We start from the raw sequence: 23,864 nt of genomic DNA, 5'->3' as shown, positions 1-23,864 counted from the left end.
AATATACAACACACAGTTCTGTGTTCCTTAGGATTCAATGTTCAAAAATAAAATAAAACAACTAAATCGGACAGCTGCCAAGTAACATACCGGAGATCAATTCTTACTGCTTGCGTACCCCATTACTACTTTCACATTAATACCCCCAACATGAGAAAGAGAAAAGGGGTCTATGGTCACATTGGGGTAATTCATGTGCATAATTCTGTATACTATGCTTGTATGTTTGCACTCTACTGCAACAATTGTATGAAACAAACACTTTAAAATTTCATTTATTTTACAACTATCTTACAATATAAAAATGTCTAGAGTATTGTGAAATCAGTATGGTAAAGACAGCAGATAAATCTAAAATATTCTTAATATAGGAGCGCTTCTTAAAAATTAAACATAGGAAAAAAAAAAATGGCTGCTATTTGCTTATTTCTATTGCGGAGGCCTCCTTCACATATAGCCAGAGGTTTTGTTTTATTCCCGGCATGGAGCAGAAACGTCTGAGGGGAACTCATGCCAGAACTCATCCTAACAGAGTTGTTTTGGCATCCAATGCATGAGTTGTGATGCTGGACATCTCCCTGTTTCTATGTCGGATTCTGGACAGCAGGTTTTGGTGTTGGTGTGTAGCGTTCTTCTTCCCTCAAATATAGCATTGAGCATTTCTGCTAAAAAGTTCCACGGGTTTTTCTCATCTGTCCATTGAACATTTTCCTTGAAGTATCGTGAAAAATCCAAAACGGCAGTTTTGTAACGGCCAATTTACACCCGTGTGGGACCCGTATTCATAGATCCCTCATAGACTTACGTCTATTGAGGGATCCGGGAAAATGGGCCAAAATTTGACAGTCCTATATTTCATGGGCCGTTCACACATGGCCGATTAAATCTGTTGTGTGAATAAGCAGCAGGTGTTCTGGACGATGAGTCAAAATGTTAAATATTTGGCTGTAACAGAAGCCAGTTTGTTCGCCGAAGGACTGGCGAGTGGTACAATAATGAGTGTCTGCAGGCAACAGTGAAGTATAGTGGAAGTTCCTTGCAAGTTTGGGGCTGCATTTCAGCAATCGGAGTTGGGGGATTTGGTCAGGATTAATGGTGTCCTCAATGCAGAGAAATACAGGCAGATACTTATCCAGCATGCAATACAATCAGGAAGGTGTCTGATTGGCTCCAAATTTATTCAGCAGGACAACGACCCTAAACATACAGTCAATGTCATTAAGAACTATCTTCAGCGTAAAGAAGAACAAGGAACCCTGAAAGTGATTATATGGCCCCCACAGAGCCCTGATCTCATCATCATCTAGTCTGGGATTACATGAAGAGACAGAAGGATTTGAGGAAGCCTACATCCACAGAAGATTTGTGGTTAATTCTCCAAGATGTTTGGACCAACCTCCCTGCTGAGTTCTTTCAAAAACTGTGTGCTAGTGTACCTAGAAGAATTGATGCTGTTTTGAAGGCAAAGGGTGGTCACACCAAACATTGATTTTTTTTGATTTATGAAAAAAAAAAAAAAATAAAATAAAATAAAAATATTAACACTTCTATTTTTTAAATCATTCCTACCGTGCAGCATTTTTCCACAGCTGCCTTTTGCACAGCTCACACACACATTGTTTATATATATATATATATATATATATATATATATATATATATATAAACACACACGCACACACTAGCATTTTACCATATCAATGTAAACAAGTCCAGTTATTGTGAATAGGAGAAGGCCGAGATACTGTGAACTGCCGCTACAACGGTGTCAGCGATTCACAGTACGAGCAATAGGAATGAAGGGAAAGCAGTACTCACATGAGCAGCAAGCAACCACTTTAAAACGGCTGATCGGCAGGGGTGCTGAGAGTCAGACCCCCATCGATCAGATATTGTTGGCTCATCCAGAGGACAGGACATCAATTTCTTTTAACTGGAAAACCCCTTTAATTTTAATAGGGAGGAGGGGAACAAAGTATTTGAGTCCTACACGCCTAGACCCTTGTTCCTCAACAGCAGACATCTGGGGACAGATGGATTGCACCAATACACATTAATTCATCAGCCGAGCCATTCAAAGTCCATTTATTTAATATGTAAAACCAGCTTTACCTTGCAAAACAAGCCCTTCTATAGCAAAAAAACAGTGTATGCACAAGAGCACGCACCTGCAGCACAGTCTCCTCTGTAGGCTAGACGCTGCCTTATAAATTCTGAGTTTGCAGAAAAGATTCATTAGTAAGACTAAAAAATATTAGGATCGATGCCAAGGAAGGGGGTTTACTTCCTCCAAAAAGTGGAGTTTGTGCATTTGGGGGGCGTTCCCAAGTGGAACGGTTTTCATTGCGGTCAATTCATCATACGTCAAATCGTTCAGATGAACGATCCCCCCATCAATATACTACACTGAAGTGGCCAATCAGGGGACACATTTTCTCACAAATGGAGGGAAAATCCATAAAGCCCATGTGCAAAGTTTCAAATGATTTGTTGTGATTAGAGGACTACAGATTATATAAATATTACTTTGTGCAAACGTAAGTCAGTAATAAAGTCAGTGACCGATCATCTTTTCAGCAGACATCGGTTAGGTGTCATCTGAAAAGGTGTAAAAAAGATAAATATACATATTGGCCTATATTTTTTGTTATGTGTATGCGCAGCTTTAACTATAGATGAAACACACAACAGATATCAATCCAAACAGCTGTATATATTGGATACTTACAATACAATAGAGTTGTCAAAACAAATATCAGTCATAGTTTTGTCCACAATAACCATGTCTGTATCAAATATTTCCTGGTCAAGTCTCAACATGCAGAACACTGCATAGCGATCGGATTCTGTAGAGGAAGCAAAGGACGAGGTTATTGACGGTTCATTGCAATCTGCATGCTATGAGCGTATAGTTGTTCACATGAGTACAAGGGTATCTGACACCAATGAAGACGAGACGATTTTTTTTAGACACTTAGGCCTTGTTTGGATGAGCATATGCTAAAAAAAAGGGTTGCCCCACCATAACAGATCACCTATCCAGTAAATACTGAACATATCGATCAGACATTGGGTGAGAGTCGGATGTTCCACACAGAAATCAGATGATCGCTACCAGCTAACAAATATCTAATGTCTGTGGTCATGGCCGCTCCATTCAAACAGGGGACTCAGGACCCCTGTTCTGGTGATCAATGGGTGTCCCAATGGAGGGACCACCGGCGATTAAACACTAATGACCTATACTGTGGTTAGGTGAGAAGCTGTGGTGGGACAACCCCCTTTAAAAGGCAAGGAAAATCCATATGTCTTCGTATGAAATTGGAGGCATACAGGGATACAGCGGGGCGCCATAAAAGTATTTTGATGCCCTATTCCAGCTCTGTACAGAGACTTGTATGGAACTGTAATACATCCAAGTACATGAGTCCTAAGGACTATCTATAGACAAGAATAAGCTAAATATAAGGCAGCTTGCAAATTATTGGTTTCTCTTCGTGTCGGATAATGAGGAGATAAACTATTCGGTTAATAATTGCAAAGAATTAGAAAAAAGGTAACCGCAGACATAAGATATTTATTAGCAGGTACCGACTATCTAATTTCTGTGGGAGCAGCAGACACTCGCACGATGTCTGATCGATATGTTCAGCATTTATTTGATATGAAGCAACTATATCAAGAGATGAGTTTCAAAAGCATTCCTATCTGTTATTGGAAATATCTTCTTGCCAGTATTAAGGGATTAAGTCTGCTGGCAGCGAATAAAAGCCTATTACAAGTAAAAGCAGCTTATATTGCTATGAAAGGCTCTAAATTAAAAACTTTAAAATGAGGATATTAAATGTACAAAAAGTAACGTTTTTGGATACATGATTAATGAAAATTTATTTTGCATTTCTAAGCCAAATTAAAAGAATAAAAAAACGCGGATACAAAGCAATATTACGGATACATAAAATAATTATGTGCACAAGGTTAAAAAACAGCGGTCCACTTACCTGCTGTAGAATTGTCATTTTATACTATCTGTCACACTCACTGGGGACACTGCCAAACACAATATTGTTCACTGCAGCATCAAAAGAATTCTTGTCATTATTTCTCTATTTTACATTTCTTACCCATGGCAACATATTTTTTTATCTCTTTGCACTACTAATAAATTTCTCCCAATGTGCAGAATTTTGCAATATACTAGAGCTCAACGAGGAGCTGTAAAGAAAGTAGGTTATAAAGAAGCAGGGCCAGAGGGAAGATGGTAACACATGGCCGCAGGATCAGACGCACAGAATTTGACTAAAAACTGTAACCATGGAGACACACAGGTCTGCATAGGAACTGTAAACGCAAAGCAGTAAAATGTTTAAAAAGACTACACTGCAGGGGTGCGACTTGCCAATGGCGCGGTGAACACCACAGACTGAGCTCTGGCAACTCCTTCATTGAGTTAGGTGGTTTAAACGTACTGAGAGTTGAAGGGTGAGGAGAGATTCTTGACTCTGTATTTACTCTTGGGGGCTCATAACCCATTATAGCCAGAGCACTCCTTGATGCAATTCGATACCAAACCCAGTGTGGCGTTGCCAGTCATTTTGAATGAATTTGAAAGATTCGGGGCGCTAAGTAATTTCAAATTCAATGTGCAAGAATCTGAGATCCTCAATAGGACGTTGGCCCCTGAGACGGTCTCCCACTTACAACATTGCTTCCCGTTCCGTTGGAAACAGTTAGTGGTTAAAGAGGCTCTGTCACCAGATTATAAATTCCCTATCTTGTCATGTGATCGGCGCTGTAATGTAGGTAACAGCCGTGTTTTTTATGTATTTTAGCTTTAGGCTAATGAGTTTCTTAATAGACAACTGGGCGCGTTTTACTTTTTGACCAAGTGGGCGTTGCGGAGAGAAGTGTATGACGCTGACCCATTCATTTACACAGCAGATAGCGATATAGCTATATCGCTATGTGCAGCCACATAAACACACTATAACGTTACTGCAGTGTCCTGACAGTGAATATACGGGACGGGATGTGTATTCAGAATCCTGACACTTCGCTAACGTTTGTGTGAGATTTACAGCAGGGTAAGCGTAATCTCGTTTTAAATGACATTTTACATCGTAATCTCGCGAGATTACGCTTGCCTTGCTGTAAATCTCACAGAAACGTTAGCGAAGTGTCAGGATTCTGAATAGACATCACGTCCCGGCTGGAGATAATGTATATTCACGGTCAGGACACTGCAGTAACATTAGTGTTTGTGTATGTGGCTGCACATAGTGATATAGCTATATCGCTATGTGCTGTGTAAATTAATGGGGAGAAGTGTATGACGCCGATTGGTCAGCGACATACACTTCGCTCCGCAACGCCCACTTGGTCAAAAAGTAAAAAACGCCCAGTTGTCCATTAAGAAACTCATTAGCACAAAGCTAAAATAGGTCATAACTCTAGCTTCTAAACTATCTTGCTACACTGCCCAACAAGAACCTACGGACAATCACTTTAACTGTATTTGGGAGCTTGTGCACGCATGTTAAGAAACCCTTGTATGCCATTTTTGTGTTATATGTGTTGCTGCTTCTCGAGAGACAGAGTCGCTGTCATATCTGGGTGGAAGAGGGAACATGGGAGGACAATTTCATCTGCAAAACGGGGTAAAAGCTTTTATCTTTTGTTACAAGCTATCAGTTTCCTGTCGAGAACAGGAAAATAGTACTAAAATGATGAATAGATGGTATAACATGCCAGTCCGGTTACATAGAACCTTACCTACACACAGACATGTGCTGGAGATGCCTGGTGCTGAGGGAACCATGGAACATATTTGGAGGATTTGCCCTATTATTGTGGCAGGATATAATTTATCTTTTCAACTCTCTGTACTCCGCTCAGTTCCAGTTTACCCTCAAGATGATCCTCTTGCCTTAAATACTCAAATTACATTGATCAAAAGTAATGTCCTCCAATATTTCCTACTAGCCATTAGAATGGTTATTCAGATTAGGTTAGCCCACATCCCCCCCTATTGGCCGAGCCATACGGTTTTAAAAATAACTAAATATAAAATAAAGCATTTTACTAATATACTAACGCCACTAAACATGTGTTTTCGTCAATGGAAAAGCCCCTTAATACAAACCCGATTAGTAAGTTTAACATATAGCAGTAACGCCGGACCTGAAAAAAAACACAAAAAACCGATGTCCCCCATTGATGCCACGCTGCCTGGACCACTTGTTTACTAGAAACACACTGAGGGTCGTTTGAGAAAGTGCAGAAAAGAAGTTACTCAATCATCAGCTGGCTTTGATCAATACACTGCATGTAACAGGAGTAAATGTTAATGCGGCCTGTCCTTTTCATCATACAGCAAAGCAATGCAGGAATGTTTGACACTTGATACAGTACAAAAATATACAGAAAATATTACTTAACCCCTTAGTGACCAGCCCATTTTAGGCCCTAATGACCAAGCTATTTTATTCGTTTTTCTATAGTCGCATTCAAAGAGCTATAACGTTTTTATTTTTTCGTCTACATAGCTGTATGAGAACTTGTTTTTTGCGGGATTAGTTGTGCTTTTTAATGGCACCATTTTTGGTTACATATAATTTTTATATTAACTTTTATTAACCTTTTTGGGGGGGGGGGGGATTATAAAAAAAAACCTGAAATTCCGCCATTGTTCTATGCGTTTTTAAATTGACGCCGTTCACTATGCAACGTAAATAACATGTTACCTTTATTCTATGGGTCGGTACGATTACGGCGATACCACATATGTAGAGGTTTTTTTATGTTTTACGACTTTTTCACAATAAAAACACTTTTGAACTAAAATTATTTGTTTTTGCATCGTCGCTTTCCAAGAGCCGTAATTTTTTTATTTTTCCATCAATGTAGTGATTTTTTGGGCTTGTTTTCTGCGGGACAAGACGTAGTTTTGAATGATACTGTTTTGGGGTGCATGGGACTTATTGATTCATTTTTATTATGACTTTTTTGGGGGGCAATGGAAAAAAATTGCAATTTCGCCATGGTTTTTTGCGTTTTTTTTTTACGGTGTTCACTTTGCGGTTTCAATTACATATTAACTTTATTAATGGAGTCATTACGGTCGCGGCGATACCACACATGTGTACTTTTTTTTTTTTTACACTTTTACTAAATAAAACCACTTTTTATGGGAAAAAATGGATTTATTTTTTTACTGTACTTTTTATTAATAATCTTTATTTCACTTTGATGACTTATTTTATTAGTCCCACTGGCGGACTTTACTGTGCGATATTCCGATCGCTGCTATAATGCTCTGGTATACTTCGTATACCAGAGCATTATTGCCTGTCAGTGTAAATCTGACAGGCAATCTGTTAGGACGTGCCTCCGGCGCGTCCTAACAGGCATATGTCCAGGGCAGACCTGGGGGCTTTTATCAAGCCCCCGGCTGCCATGACACCCCATCGGAGACCCGCGATTTCATTCGCGGGCCGCCGATGGGTGACAGAGGGAGCGCACTCCCTCTGTAAACAAAGTTAAATGCCGCGGTCGCTATTGACGGCGGCATTTAACGGGAGACCCGTGCAGGACTTAGACTAGGCTGACGTGAAAAGGCATCAGCCTAGCCTAAAGCCCATTAGTGACCGACGTAAAAAGGCGTATTAGTGGTCACTAAGGGGGTTAAGATTCTAAATAATTCTAGCTTTCTATTTTAACAAAAGTAGAGATTTAGTGAGTTTTTCATGTATGTAAAGATGCTAGAATAAAAAATGGTTGAGCCCCAATACAACGCAGAGCTGTCAAAGCGCTCCTATTCATTAATTATACATGCAAGATTTTTTTCATGTGTTAGCCTTCATAGAACGGCTGTTACCATCAGTAGAGCACAGCCTGCAGAAAACATGAAAAATACAATAATTAGAAATGAAACTATTGTAGACTTCTAATTTCACTGTAGCGGACAAGATTTGAACCGTGAAACAAAGCTGAGAACCGAGTGTGAAAGTATAAAATGACAGACGCGGAGGATAAGATGCCTAATGCCGTGATATTACTGCAGTTAATAGGTCACGTTTAGAGAGATTTGCAGAACCTGAATAAAACCGTGATGGAGAGCTGGTATACAGGAGGAATGTTATGTAACCACCAAACAGACAGCATTAATCCGGTGTGAGACCGCCATGGAGAGGTCAGTAACGCAACGAGTACAACAACTAAGGCTAGTGACTGCAGTGACTGGCAAAGGGTAGCGAGGCGTTGGTGTAGCGGTTGGTCAGAAAGAGGACGCTGGCTGCTGCATTCAGGATAGATTGGAGAGGGGAGAGATTTTTTCAGGGAGGACAGATTAGTAATGGAGTTACAGTAGTCAGGACAAGAATGAATCAGAGTGACAACGAGAGTTTTGGCTGTTTCCATAGCATGAAAAGAGCGGATTCTGGAGAGATTTTTGAGGTGCAGGTGACAGTAGCGAGAGAGTGATTGAATGTAAGTAAAGAAAAGATCGGAGTCCAACATGACACCAAGACAGAGGGTGTCAGTGTTCTATAATATAGCTGGGGGGTGATGTCACAGGAAGAGGTCTATAATTGGATGTCACCAGCGTAAAGATGGTACTGGAAGTCAAATCTGCTGATAGTTTTCCAATAGGGGCTGTGTAGAGAGATAAGAGGAGAGGACCTGGGACTGAACCCTGACAGCAAGGGGAAAAGGAGAAGTAGAGCCAGCAAAATTATTCACTAAATGAACAGTCAGGCTTCATGCACACAACCGTGCCCGTAATTACAAGCCGTAATTGCTGGCGCGGCTGTCTGTTTTTATGGGCCGTGCTCCCATTATAAAAGTATAGGAGCACGGTCCATAAACTAAAAAAAATAGGATATGTCCTATTTTTTTCGGCAGGTTTCTACGGCACGGACACCCTCGCGTAGACATACGGGAAGGTGTCAGTCGGCCATAAAAATGAATGGGCCTGTAATTATGAACCGTAATTACGGTCGTGTGCATGGGGTCTCAGAAAGGAAGAAAGAAAACATATTGGATTTAACCCTTCAATCCTTTGATTTCCTAAAAGCCACTTATTTTTGCCCCAACTAAACAACATGCACATGCAGCTCAACTCAACAGAAATGTATTCGCATATGGAAAGCAGTAGTGATAGCAGTCGGCCAAATAATCAAATTCAACACACAGCCTTCATGTATAGGGACACCTTGACCAGGTCTCAGTCTATACAGCAGGCAGCTGACCAGGTCTCAGTCTATACAAAAGTCTAATGGCAGTTCATAACACACGGGTATCTGAACTATTCCAGACGGTGGCTGTGGCCTCAGTACAGATGGAGGTCGACGCAGCAGGTTGCGCCAGACGTGGCAGGCAGTACAAGATGTGGCAGAATACGCTAGATGTGGCAGAAGACACAGGACGTGGCAGAAGACACAGGACATGGCAAACAACAGCAGGTGCAGTAGGACACTACTCCAGCACTAGTAGGCACAGGAACAAGAACACAGCACGGGATACAGGAACAGGTAACAGGGCACGGGTAGCAACTGGAACGGGAAACACTAAGGGACCATTTGCAAGACAGACTTGGGATAAACGAACAACGCTCAGGCAAGGATCAGAAGGGCTGGGGCCTTCTTATAGGCCAGGAAATCATGTGGATTGATTAGGATTGTTCTCATGTGCGCGCACTGGCCCTTTAAGATCAGGCACGAACGTGCGCACCCTACGGGACACAGCGGATCGGAAGTGCGGGCGTCTCCTAGAAAGGAGATGGGGACCAGCGCTCACAGATCCATGGCTGGGGGCGTCGGGAGGGGAGTAAATCAGACGGCCCGTGGCCATGGACGCTACAAGGTGGATGCTTCCTCTGTTGGTGCAGGTGCACTTCTGTTCCAAAGAGGCCTCAAAGGAAAGGCAGTGATATGTGGACTGACAATTAAATTGGTTCTGGAGGAGTGGAGACATCTGCTAGAGGGCGCAGCCCACCCCATCCTGATATACACCGACCACAAGAACCTTACATATCTCCAGTCGGCTCAACGGCTAAACCCGAGTCAAGCCAGGTGGTCGCTGTTCTTCGCCCGGTTAGTTTGTGCTCCACTACCGGCACACGGCCAAAAATGTGAGGGCAGATGCCCTGTCCAGGTCATTTGAAGCAAAGCACACCGTGGAGCCTCCACAAAGTATCATTGACCCATCCTGTATTATTTCTGCTAATCCTCTGCAAGTTAGAGACATCCCTCCGGGAAGGACTTTTGAGCGGTTGGCAGACAGGAGGAGAATCCTTCGCTGGGGGCACAGCTCCAAACTGGCAGGGCACGTGGGTGTTCGTAAGACCAGAGATCTGATTGCCCATCATTTTTGGTGGCCCACGTTGTCCAAAGATATTGTGGACTTTGTCTCGTCCTGCACTGCGTTTCCCCAACAAAGTTGCTCACTCCAAGGCTGCTGGTCTGCTCCAACCGCTGCCTGTGCCCAATGCTCCCTGGCAGCATATAGCAATGGACTTTGTCAATGACCTTCCTTCCTCTGCAGGATGCAATACGGTCTGGGTGGTGGTGGACCGGTTCTCGAAGATGGCTAATTTTATCCCGCTGACCGGCCTACCTTCTGCTCCTCGGCTGGCGAATCTCTTCATCTAGCACATCTTTCGTTTGCATGGTTTGCCTCTTCATATCGTGTCTGATCAGGGGGTTCAGTTCACCTCAAAATTCTGTAGAACCCTCTGTAAACTCCTAGACGTGAAATCTGACTTTTCTTTAGCCTATCATCCCCAGTCTAATGGCCAAGTCGAGAGGACAGTTCTCATACAACAACCACACAAGTGAGTCCACCAGCTCCACACCATTCTACATGGTCTACGGTCAACATCCACAAATTCCTCTTCCTGTTCCGGCTACATCGATAGATAGATTTTCTACAGGTATGGCAGCAAACCCGGTCCTCTAATCTGCAGGCAGTCGACCACATTAAGTGAAAAGCAGATGCTAAGAGAAGAGAGCCACCTCTGTATCTTCCAGGTACCAAAGTCTGGCTATCCTCAAGGAATAACCGGCGGAGGGTACCGTCATACAAGTTTGCTTCCAGGTTCCTCAGACCCTTAGAGATCCTACAGAAAATCAAGCCTGTCTCTTACAAGCTTCGGCTGCCTCCTACCCTCAGGATCCCAAAATCCTTTCATGTGTCCCTCCTGGAACCTGTGGTTCTGAACCGCTACACAAAAACGCCTAGCCCTGCAGTTGCTCGCAACGGTCTTTCCGATGTATTCAAAGTTAAGGAGATCCGGGACTTCAAAAAAGTAGGAGGAAGAATGTTTTATTTGGTGGATTGGAAGATGTTTGGTCCAGAGGAGCGGTCCTGGGAGCCAGAAGAGAACCTCAATGCTCCTGCCCTCATTAAAAAGTTCCTCTCTCGCTCTGGTCCCAAGAAGAGGGGGGGATACTGTAGCGTCCACGGCCCCTCTGAATTACTCACCCCACGAGGGCCGCAGCCATGGATCTGTGAGTGCTGGCCCACATCTCCTCCCCAGGAGACGACAGCGCTCACTTCCGCTCCGTTCTGCGGTGTCCCGTAGGGTGCGAATGCACGATCGTGCCCGGCCTTAAAGGGCCAGCGCACGCACATGAAAATAATCAATTAACCCATGATCACCCTGGTCTATAAAAAGGGCTCTGCCCTTTCACTCATTGCCTGAACGTTGTTGTGTTTACCCGTGTTAGTCTTGCAAATAATCCTGTGTAAATAGTGTTATCCTGTTCCCAGTGTTCCTGTACCTGCCTCCTGTATCCCGCGCTACCGTTGTTCCTGTGCATTAGAAAGTTGCAGTCGTGTTGAGACATCGGTCACGCCAGCTGTGTTACACCACGCCTGGTGTCTGCTGCCAAGTTCCCATCTGAGCCTAGCCGTTACTACTGTCTGAACTGCTACAGGTACCCTTGTGCTTGGACTATATAGACATTGACTTGATACACTGTTTGACCAGCTGCTATCCCGCTACGGCCCAGTGGGTCCACATAACCACAGACCGTGACATGATGCATGTCATCTTTGTGAATAAGATTTAGTCCTGCTTGGATATGAAGGCCAAAATGTATCCAGCTCTGTGTCACATTTTCAGTGGTAATAATAGCATTTAAACTGTGTGTGAGATTTATTAACTAGATGTGCCAAAAAGAATCACCGTTTGCGTTGCGAGCGCCACTTTGCGATTCAGTCAAGCCAAATGGGTGTGGTTATGTGGTACTTTTTAGCAACAGTTATAAAATTAGCCTTTTTAAAAAAGAAATGACGCATCTGAGTGCCACAAACAGGCCGTCGTTCAATGTTCGTCGCAAAAAAACAAAATGTACCGAAACGTCTCCAATATGTGACAAAATTAACAAATAGCGCCTAATGCTTGATAAATTATCTCCTAAAATCTGCTACAAAACAAATAAATAAAATAAAGTCAATACTGATATATTTGGGTTATAGTATTCAGTTATGCAGCGTAGCATAATAAATTCGTCAACTTTGAGCTTATGTGGCACTTTATGTTAGGTCTCCACGGCATTATGGATACGCTCAGGAAAAAAAATAAAAATGAATGCATTTTCTTTTAGATGCAAGAGCAGTGCAACCTACTGTACCGCCACCGCCACCACGTGATGCCGGTCGTAAAGGAACTTTTCACTTTAAAATTAAAAAAGGTAGCTACTGTATGTAAACACCCACTGGCTCTCTCCTCAGCCAGTACAGATGTCAGATTTTCAGTGTGGATGCCACACAAGTAAATCCACAACAATTTACAGAACAAATGCGGATGGGCTTTTGTAAAAGATATTAAAAAATATATAAAACAAAAAATAAAATAAAAATCAATGTGGAAAAATATTACCATTTAAAAATTGTACGGTGGGGAGCACAGTGGCTCAGTGGTTAGCAGTATTACCTTACAGAACTGGGGGATCGGATATAAAACCAAACACCACGTGTATTGAGTTTACATGTTCTTCCAGTGCTTGTGGCTTTACTCTCGTTGCTCTCATTTCCTCCTACAACTGAAATGATCCTCAGATGAATAATCTAGTTGGCTGGATTAGTTGGTTGTCTTATTATAGACAACAGCGGCAATACTACTAATGTCCGTTCGCCAGGAGTCCGACAGCTGTGATCCAGCCGATTGCTAGAACGAAGACTCAGTATTGCTAGGAAAGCTCGGCTGTAATAACGGCCATTATAGTCAATGGATGACTACATGGCCAGCCAGAAAAAGCCAAGCGGAGACGACAGGAAACAAAGTGGCACTTCATTCGACCCCTGCCGATTGGCCATTGGTGTTATAGCGACATGAAACCAATGACTATAATAAGCAAAACAATGACAGTTTCCGTCAAGATTGCTATACGTACTTTCTTTGCTGCCGAAATGTTCAGTGTCCTTCCACATCAGGGGAATTCTTATCCCTGTAATAAGAAATGACAATCCATGACTATTATCATGTTAAGCATGTATAACAATTAGAGATCCAAAACATTTTGTATATTTGTATTATGTAAAAGTTACAGTTTAGCTCCAACTTGTAGTGACGATCCAAGAATTGCCTAAATAGCAGCACCTAGCATAGTATTATTAGAAGCCCTAGAAACCCGATAATGACAAGCAGGGCTGAGGACTATTTAAATAAGTCGGTCAGAAGTTTTGACCCGTTCAAATTGCCAACATCACTACATAGGTAACGGGGAAACCAGTTATAACATCACTTTGCCGATCTTATTGCTAATAGAACAGAGAGAAGAACGTTTTAATGACTCACACGGTTTATAGTGTATACACAACGCTTTATTATGGTTTGACCAATTACTAGTTGTAATGAAAAGGAATCATAACTGTGTGTAAATGGCCACAATATAGTTAATAGTAAAGCCAATAGATCCTTTGCAGTGGCCAGGAATTTTTATTGCAAGTCGTTTAGGGCAAAGTATCCTGAATAGCAGAACCGAAGCTGCGGGGTTATCAGTTGGGGAGGCATAGTGTGACTTTTGACATGTTAAACCTAGATTGTACAAGTTGCAAGACACGGGCAATACACATCTGTTCATCCAAACTAAAAAAAGAGGCATATTTAGGAGAATTGGGGGACAATTAACTATTTTTTGTTTCTTGTCTCCCCCCCCCCCTTATCAACTCACTGTCCAGTCTTCAACAATGAATATGTCTAATGAACGGCTTTGGAAAACTGGCCCAGAGACTGAAGGCATAAAATATATGATGTACACAACGAAAATTGGTCCACATAGTGGGGGTCAGATTTATGAGGAAATGTGTCGCGAATTAAACTTTTTTTTTTTTTTAAAAGTTACTTATTTCTATTATATCTTTTACGTTTTTAGCTGTATTTTTTTTTTTTCTTCCACATGGTGGAAAGTATTACAAATTTGACATTTTTTTCCGATGTGGTCCACCAGAGTGAGCACTTCCCAGAATTACTGCAAGGTGAATAAGGCAAAGCAACCTGACTCACAGCTGCCGTAAATGTGGGAGAGAAGCTCACCCTCCCCCCCCCCCCCCCTCCTACAAGCCAGGAAAAGGGGTCTTCAAATTGCTAAGCAGTGTTCGGCAGCCACTTTGGGTGTGATTGTTGAAATGCAGCTGGCATAAGCTGTAGGACACACCAAAAGGCTAAGGGTATGTTCACACGCTTACTAAACATTTTTTTAATCAAACTCGCGTTTCTGGCGTCAAAGGAAAAAACGTCCCAAGAAGGGATATGCACTTCTTTTTGGCGGGCGTCTTTTTACATGCCGTTTTTGGAAAATGGCCGTGTAAAAAAACGCCCCGTCGAAACAGACCGCCGTATTTCCCCAATGAAACAGGCAGATGTTTGTAGACGTTCTGCTTCCAATTTTTCAGCAGTTTTTCGGGACGTTTACGGCCTGAAAAACGGCTGAAAACTCTGCGCGTGAACATACCGTTAGAATGATGAAAGTGAAGTGAATTACTTTTCAGTTGACAGGTTCACACGGTGTGTATTTGACACTTTTTTTTGCACATTTTACATGCCTCTCCTGCTAAGTCTTTATCCCCCCATCCTGCTAACAGTCTCCTCCAGGATCACCACCAAATACTGCTGACAGTCTACTCCAGCGTCACCATCCAATCTTGCGAACAGTCTCCTCCTGCGTCCCCACCCAATCTTGCTGACAGTCTCCTCCAGCATCACCACCCAATCAGAAAGATTGGGTTGGGACGCATCACCATAGAATCTTGCTGACAGCCTCCTTCAGCATCCCCATACAATCCTGCTGACAGTCTCCTCCACCGTAGAGGAGACTGTCACACCACTCGTTGATAGAAATCACCATCTGCTGCTGACAGTCTCCTCCCCGACCTCCTGCTGACGGATACCTCACCTGATCACAGTCCACACACTGTCCACACTGACAATACATCTAGCGACAGGGGGGGGGGGCCCGCCAGGGGGTCACGAGAGCGGGGGTCTGTGAGCGAGAGGGACAGAGACACACACCTTATCTGCAGTGCAGCCGGTCTTCATAATGGCGCCTGCTATCTTCCTACAAACCAGCTTCTCTGCTGTGTGACTCTGAACTGCGTCTGCGCAGTACAGAGCCAGAAGGCAGAAGCAATGAACGGCTCACATTCATTGTGTCCTATGCCCTGTAGCTGCAGTATTCCATCTGTGTATGGGGAGATTCACACGAACGTTGCGTTTTTGCGCGCGCAAACAACGCAGCGTTTTGCGAGCGTGTCAGCAGCGTGGCCAATGCGTTTTTGAACGATGTATGCATGTAATACGCGCGTAAGACATGCGTTTTTCCCGCGCGTGGAAAAAACGCACTCAGCTGTTCTGTTTACGCCAGGCTTCAAAAGGGCCATTAATGCAATACCCCTGCTTCATCTGTGCACCTGTGTTAATTCATTTGTGTGCTTTGGATGCAACCCACTGTTTCTACCAGTATTTTAGTGAAGTTTGTCTGCCAGACTGCATTGATGCCACCTAGCTCTCTGGCCCGTGTGCTATTAGCATGGATGATATCCCGTAGGTTTGGGCAACGAGGTAGCCCTCTACGGCCACACCGGCGGAGATCAGGTAGGATGTGGGTTCACCCAATAGTGGCCCAACGCACCTCTAAAGGGCATTTTCATATCCTCTTTGCTGACCTCCGTCGTCACCCTGAGAAATTTCGGGCCTTTTGCCGCCTGTCTGTGCATGCCTTTGATATGCTGCTGGAGCTGGTTCGGCCTGGAATAACCTATCAGAACACAAACATGCGACGCTGTATTTCCCCCGAGGAGCGTCTCCTTCTGACGTTACGGTATGTGCAGTTTTGTGAGCCAGGTTACACCTTTTTTAATGTCCTTAATGTCCTAAACTAACATGTTTTCTTTGTGCTTTGCTTGTATGAATTTCTGTAGTTTTTTGGCGACCGGCATTAGCTACCATGCCCTTCATTTTGAATTCCTAATTGGAGTCTCCACTATTTGCGGCATTGTCCCAGCAACCTGTGTGGTCCTGTGGCAGAGATTGAAGAGCAGCGTGATCCCTCAGCCTACGGCCCAACACTGGCTTCGCATAGCGCAGCAGTTTGAACGCGACACCCAATTTCCTAACTGTATTGGTGCACTCGATGGGAAGCACATCCGTGTGCAGAAACCGCCCCACTCTGGCTCTCGCTACTTCAATTACAAGCAGTATTTTTCAATAGTTTTGCTTGCGTTGTCGGACTGTAATTTCTGCTTTACCATCGTGGACATCGGGTCCTATGGCAGCTCGGCGGATGCACGCATTTTTCGCTCATCTAGAATGGCACAGCGTCTAATGTCCAACCAACTTGATGTCCCCGAGCCTAGCATCCTCCCTGGCACCAGCGGGCCACCCCTTCCTTATGTTATGGTTGCAGATGAAGGTTTTGCCCTCAGCAAACACGTAATGCGGCCATTTGCGCGGAGGGGCATGGATAACCGTAGGCGCATTTTCAATCAGCGACTATGCAGAGCACGGAAAGTCGTGGAATGTGCCTTTGGCATCATGACCAGCAAGTGGAGGGTCCTGATGACATCAATGCAATTGTCGCCGTCAAATGTCACATGCGTGATCAAAGCCTGTGTTGTGCTGCACAACTTTACCCGCATCAATGATGCCGCTCATGATGTGGAATATATGGGAACATCTGCACCCACCACCAGCCTGAGCCAGGCTGCTCGGCCTGGCCGGCCACCGACATGTGGGCAGCGAGTGCGCCACCAATTTGCCGAGTATTTTGCCAGGCAGGCTTGAGAAGTGACCTGCCAGAACGCTGCCATTTGAGTTGTGGTGAAGTTAATCTTATTTGAGAGAACGTCTGTTTATCCCTCAAGGCCTTTTTTGGTGGGGGGGGGTGTGGGGGAGGGTTAGGGACTCGCAAAACTTGAGGCCCCTTGACGTGGGTTGCGAGCTTAAAGCTCGGTAGGCGCTTGGAATACCCTTTTTAGACGGCAGGAATGCATGGACATCACATCCTCTTGTGGAAACTATGTATTTCCTGCCCTATATGTATGTGAGCGTTTCGGGGGGAGTAAAGTTAGTTCTGGCCAAACACTAACTATACTAATTACAGCTGAGTTCCTGGTATTCCAAACCCCTTCCGAACAACGAAGACCTCAAAGATGTGGTGGAGAAATCTAATACCGTCACAACCTCTAAGGCAACAGCACCTCCTAGCGGTAGAGGCAGTAGAAAAGGTGTGCAAGGTAACAAAAGGATTGTCCACACAGAACTTCAAAATATCGAACTTTAGTAGTAGTCATGTTTGTGGCACATACTCGCCATATCAGCCAAATAAATACAGAGGCGGGAAAACATACCCGAACAAAAAGGTGCACCAACATGATGCATATACAACAAATTCCTAGCATGTCATCGATTTCTAACATGTGTCGGTAGAAAAAAAGAGCCCCTAAAGATTCTGATAGGCATGGGTCGGCGAGCTGTAACCCGACCGTTCCGCACCACTCTGCTGTACCCGGCCCTGAGGAGCCTGTTCCTGCACAGCATATTGGGGTTGATACTGCGGGTGGTAACCCTGAGGCTGCATGTGAGCCTGTAAACTTGGCCCAGGTATGGAGTATTGAGGAAAGTGATGGACTGGCCCAGGCATTGGGGCAGGGGAGAGGTATCTTGGGGCAGGAGGGTATTGCGCCATCTGCGAGAAGACGGGGGCAGGTTGGGAGGGCCTTGGCACATGGGCACGCGCTGAGGGCATATATACACTACGCCAGTGCTCCAGAGAAGTAAAGCACCGGCCTGGACTTAGCGGGGGTGTCGCACAGTCGATTAAAGACAGCATATTTATTTGCAGCCGCACCAACCTATCCTCTGGTACCCGCCGCATCAAAGGTGCCATGCTCCGGCAAAAAAAATCGTGCTGGTCCTCATCGGCTGCACGGCGCAGGTACTCCAGAACACGGGCGTCCACCTGTGCAGCTGCGGGTGGGTTACCAGGACGTCTGCGGCGGGGTGCTGCTTGTCTAGGTGCTACTTGGTCCGGTTGTCCTGCTTCAGGCGCTGAGGCGACTGGACCAGGATCCTCTCTAGTGGCCTCCGGGGTGAGGGCGACCAGGGGAGCAGCGGCTTCGGACGCCTGGCTACACTGGGGCCGTGCCTCCTCTTCTGAAGCATCCAGAGTGTCGCTAGTTCTATAATATAGGGGACACGTCAGTTGAGGAAACAAATGTCATGTGCAAACACCAAGGCGTTTTGGGGTATGTAACATGTTTGGAGGGTGACGTGGCCACAAAGGGACAACAACGAGTACTTACGGTCGCATGTCCATTATTTCCCGCAGGAACAACAGCTGGTCGTAGTACATGTAGCGCCGTTTTTGGGGACCACCATCTCCGCTACGGGCGCCGGATCCATGTTCTCGACGGAACTGGTCCCTCGAGCTGCGCCACCGTCTCTTTACATCGTCCACTGTATGATGAATAAGAACACATCATTGATTAAACTCAGCAGATGTGAGTGCGCACACAGACAGTGCATGTATAAACTGGTGTTATTAAACACACGTCTACACAAGAACAAGCCTAAGTTGATGATACTATATATAAAGATGGCACTGAACCGAAACGTTGGCAATGACAGGCAATTATTCAGCAGGGACGCAATATCCAATATGGATGTCATTATACACATCAATGGCGACACACAGATATCCACTCACCAATTTGTAGCCGGTCACGGGTGCGGCTGTCGGCCCACTCCTGCTCAAATAGCGCCTCTGCTATCTGCTCCCATGCTGCCTCCTTCAATGTGCGGTCATGGTACGACTCCGCATGGGTGTTCCAGACCTCCGGCCGCTCCTGAACTAACCGAATGAGCTTCCCAACATCCATCTGCCGAGGCATGCCTGCAAAGTGCTTGTGGTGCTTTTGCAAACGGTGTGGCCTCTTTTGCAAAACCTGCTGTCTAACCAACTTCCTGCTTTTCTGCTGGTTTCAACTAGTTAGTTCAAACTCATTTGCATTGAGACAACGTGTCCTGCGTGAAAAACGCGCGTTCGCAGCTGCTGCCAGCGTATGACATGCGTGATTTTCACGCACCCATTGACTTCAATGGGTGCGTGATGCGTGAAATACGCAGAGTTTTTGAACCTGTCGCGTATAGTACGCAGCGAACAAACGCTGCGCAAGAATCACGCACCGTTTGAACTGCCTCATTGACTTCTATAGTGCTGTGCGTGATGCGCAGAAAATACGCGGCCTGCACGCGCGCAAATCGCGCTCGTCTGAATCCCCCCTATGTCTGTGTCGTTGAGACACATACAAAAGATTAAATAAAACATGGCAGCCCCAGTACAATGTGTCAATAAAAAAAACTGTGTGCAAAATTAAATAAAAAGTCAATATAATATTTTAATAAAAAACACAAATTAATAAAAAAAATTAAAAAAAAAATCATGACACTGTTCCTTTAAGGAAGCAGGAAAGACTGCGGATTGTAAGTTTTATGCCCTTCTAGTATTTCTTTTTATTTTGTAACTTTTTTTGCATGTTTTCGTATATTATTTATTTTTGAATTACTTCTGGGGCACGCACGTGGGTGCATTGGCCCAAAACTTGGTAGGTGGTAGCAGAGCGTTGTGTATCTAAGCTGTGGATTGTGTTGGTGTGAGATTGATGCACAATTTGCAACCAGAGTTTAGGTTTAATGTAGATAAATTTACTTCTTGCAGTCGCACTCATGTCACATGCTGTCAAAGTGCAAAAGTGACAGTAGTTTACAGGTCTGAATAATTTTTTGGAGTCTTTTAATGATTAAATGATGCAAACTCCCTGCAGATTTTTCAATGGTCAGGGCCTGTGACTGAACATACCCCAATATCCACCTCACAAATCTCCAACAGCTGAATTATTTTATTCATGAAACCTTTTACAAATATATTCACAAGCAGCAGATTTGTTGCAGAAATGTAAAATTTTTTTTTTTTAGACTTGAATCATTAGAAAAAAAAAAGGGTCCTACCCCCCAGAAACAACGCCACCCGTGTCCATAGATTAGGTATGGTATTGCAACTCTGCTCCACTAAAGTTATTGTGGGTTAGCTGCAATACCAGACACAGCCCATGGACAAGTGGCTCCATTTTTTTCTAATCCCATACAACCTCTGTAATATGCACAAAGCTGGTCATAGAATCAAATCATCCTCTGAAATTATGTTCTCCAGACGTAGACAGAGCCTAAAGTGTATTTCTATCTGGTCATGTGCACAGGAGTATGTGCCAAGAAGCTCCCACCGCATACCCTGAACGTAGCCAAAAGGCTGGCATACTGTTTTTCTACTGTATTGGAAAAAAAAAAAAAAAAAAACACAGAAGACTGAGCTTTCCTATACAGTGGGCCAATGCAAAAAAATAAATAATTAAAAGTATAACGAGTGTTCTATATATTTTTTTAACATTGTTGCCAATAGGAGACCTATGCTGTTGAATGGTAATACAGTGGCATACATCACAGCCTTCCGTCTGAGGTGTACATCTGGAAAGGTTACCAAAGGTATACCTCAGACTGAACAGAGTCTAACCTGCATTTATACATACAGATTGGGATTCTTGTAGTGTGTTGATGTTGGTAGTCAGCCCCTATCATTTTGCTTATGTAGTTAATTATTATTTTAGCCTAAAACACAGTGAAGCAAGATTTACTTTTTCTTTTCTGGGAGGGGGACTAATATATATATATATATATATATATATATATATATATATATACACACACACACACACACACACACACACACACACACACACACACACTTGGGTCCATATTTGGACAGTGACACAATCTTCATGATTTGGGCTCTGCTGCCACCACATTGCATTTGAAATGAAACAACTGAGATGCAATTGAAGTGTAGACTTTCAGGTTTAATTCAAGGGGTTGAACAAAAATATCCTGTGAAACGTTTAGGAATTGCAACCATTTTTATACAAAGCCTCCTCATTCCAGGGGCTCAAAAGTAATTGAACAAATTAACGTTACCATAAATAAAATGTTTTTTTTAATACTTTGTAGAGAATCCTTTGCAGGTAATGACGGCCTGAAGTCTGGAACCCATGGACATCACCAAACGCTCGGTTTCCTCCTTTGTGATGCTTTGCCCGGCCTTTACTGCAGCGTCTTCACTTGTTGCTTGTTCGTGGGTCTTTCTGCTTTAAAGAGGCTCTGTCACCACATTATAAAAGTGTCCCATCTCCTACATAAGGAGATGGGTGCTATAATGTAGGTGACAGCAGTGCTTTTTATTTAAAAAAAGATCTATTTTTACCACTTTATTAGCGATTTTAGATTTATGCTAATGAGTTGCTTAATGCCCAAGTGGGCGTATTCTTACTTTAGACCAAGTGGGCGTTGTACAGGGGAGTGTATGATGCTGACCAATCAGCGTCATGCACTCCTCTCCATTCATTTACTCAGCGCATAGGGATCCTGCTAGATCCTTATGTGCTGTCTTATACTAAGGCCCCATGCACATGCCCGCAATCACGGGCCGTGATAAAGTACAGGAGCACGGCCCGCAAAACGCAAAAGAACGGACATGTTCCATAATTTTCTGAACATTTCCACGACACGGACACCCTTCCGTAGCGCTACGGAAACGTGTCCGCGTTCAATGAAAGTGAATGGGTACGTTTTTGCGGACCGCAAAAACTGAGGTTTTTTTATGGTCGTGTGCATGGGGCCTAACACATTAACAATACTGAAGTGTTTAGACAGTGAATAGACATTCTCAATCTCTGCACTTCGTTACTGTTTCTATGGTAGTTACAGCAGAGGAAGCGTAATCTCGTTGTAACTTGACATTTACTGTGTAATCTCGCGAGATCACGCTTCCTCTGCTGTAACTACCACAGACAGAGTAACGAAGTGCAGAGATTGTGAATAGACATCCCGTGGAATGTCTATTCACTGTCTAAACACTTCAGTATTGTTAACGTGTTAGTATAAGACAGCACATAAGGATCTAGCAGGATCCCTATGCGCTGAGTAAACGAATGGAGAGGAGTGCATGAGGCTGATAAGCCCAAGTGGGCATTGTACAGAGGAGTGTATGACGCTGAGCAAAGTTAAAAAAAAAACGCCCACTTGCGCATTAAGCAACTCATTATCATAAATCTAAAATCACTAATAAAGTGGTAAAAGTAGATCGCTTTTTTTAAATAAAAAGTACTGCTGTCATCTACATTATAGCGCTCATCTCCTTATGTAGGAGATAGGGCACTTATAATGTGGCGACAGAGCCTCTTTAAGTTTTGTCTTAAGTAAGTGAAATGCAGCTCGATCGGGTTGAGATCTGGTGATTGACTTGACCATTGCAGAATATTCCACTTCTTTGCCTTAAAAAACTCCTGGTTGCTTTCGCAGTATGCTTTGGGTCATTGTCCATCTTTACTGTGAAGCGACGACCAAATCAACCTTGCTGCATTTGGTTGAATCTGAGCAGAAAGTAAATCCCTGAACACGTCAGAATTCATCCGGCTGCTTCTGTCTTCAGTCACATCATCAATACACACTAGTGACCCAGTGCCTTTGGCAGCCATGCATGCCCATGCCATCACACTGCCTCCACCATGTTTTACAGAGGATGTGGTGTGCTTTGGATCATGAACCGTTCCAAGCCTTCTCCATACATTCTTCATCCTTCCATCATTCTGGTCCAGGTTGATCTTCGTTTCATGCTGTTCCAGAATTGGGCGGCTTCTTTAGATGTTGTTTGGCAAAGTCTAATCTGGCCTTTCTATTTTTGAGGCTGATTAATGGTTTGCACCTTGTGGTGAACACTCTGTATTTGCTCTCATGAAGTCTTCTCTTTATGGTAGACTTAGATACTGATACACCTACTTCCAGGAGAGTGTTCTTCACTTGGGTAGATGTTGTGAAGGGGTTTTTCTTCACCATGGAAAGGAAAGGATTCTGCGATCACCCACCACTGTTGTCTTCTGTGGACGCCCAGACCTTTTGGAGTTCACGAGATCACCAGTGTGCTATTTTTCTTCAAGAATGTACCAAACTGTTGATTTGGCCACTCCTAACATTTGCAATCTGTCTCTGATGGATTTCTTAATTTTTTTCAGCCTAACAATGGTCTGTTTCACTTGCATTGAGAGCTCCTTGGACTTCATGTTGTGGGTTCACAGCAACAGCTTCCAAAAGCAAATGCCACACCTGGAATCAACTCCAGACCATTTACCTGCTTAATTGATCATTGCTTAACGAGGGAATAGCCCATTAAATAGCTTTTGAGATAATTGTCCAATTACTTTTGGTCCCTTGAAAAAGAGGCAGCTACATATTAAAGAGCTGTAATTTCTAAACCCTT

At 43.8% G+C, this 23,864-nt stretch overlaps 2 protein-coding genes across 2 annotated transcripts in view; both read right to left on the bottom strand.

Moving 5' to 3' along the window:
- Positions 1 to 23,864, bottom strand: part of RTKN2 (rhotekin 2) — a 73,959-nt gene that overhangs the window by 20,953 nt on the left and 29,142 nt on the right. Inside the window, exons 4-5 of the mRNA XM_075841139.1 lie at positions 13,398 to 13,451; positions 2,729 to 2,846 (exon numbers count right to left, since the gene is read on the bottom strand). Coding sequence (XP_075697254.1) covers positions 2,729 to 2,846; positions 13,398 to 13,451 — 172 coding nt within the window. The remainder of the gene's footprint in view (positions 1 to 2,728; positions 2,847 to 13,397; positions 13,452 to 23,864) is intronic.
- Positions 17,764 to 19,710, bottom strand: LOC142662890 (uncharacterized). The gene is made up of 3 exons (XM_075841140.1): positions 19,209 to 19,710; positions 18,805 to 18,958; positions 17,764 to 18,681 (listed from the first exon to the last, which is right to left on the bottom strand). Exons 1-3 carry the CDS (start codon positions 19,390 to 19,392, stop codon positions 17,943 to 17,945), a joined length of 1,077 nt encoding a protein of 358 aa, XP_075697255.1. The 5' UTR covers positions 19,393 to 19,710; the 3' UTR covers positions 17,764 to 17,942.

The sequence above is a fragment of the Rhinoderma darwinii genome, chromosome 11, assembly GCF_050947455.1.
Source record: "Rhinoderma darwinii isolate aRhiDar2 chromosome 11, aRhiDar2.hap1, whole genome shotgun sequence".
In the NCBI taxonomy this organism is placed as follows: domain Eukaryota; kingdom Metazoa; phylum Chordata; class Amphibia; order Anura; family Rhinodermatidae; genus Rhinoderma; species Rhinoderma darwinii.
Note: the sequence above shows the minus strand (reverse complement) of the source record. Positions and strands in the feature narration are given on the sequence as shown.

What these genes read in the sequence shown, in the direction of transcription:
- LOC142662890 (XM_075841140.1), bottom strand. Translation starts at nt 19,392, where the DNA reads ATGCCTCGGCAGATGGATGTTGGGAAGCTCATTCGGTTAGTTCAGGAG. An exon ending in CCGTGACCGGCTACAAATTG is followed by an intron (nt 18,959 to 19,208) that starts GTGAGTGGATAT and finishes TTCATCATACAG; the next exon opens with TGGACGATGTAAAGAGACGG. An exon ending in GAAATAATGGACATGCGACC is followed by an intron (nt 18,682 to 18,804) that starts GTAAGTACTCGT and finishes CCTATATTATAG; the next exon opens with AACTAGCGACACTCTGGATG.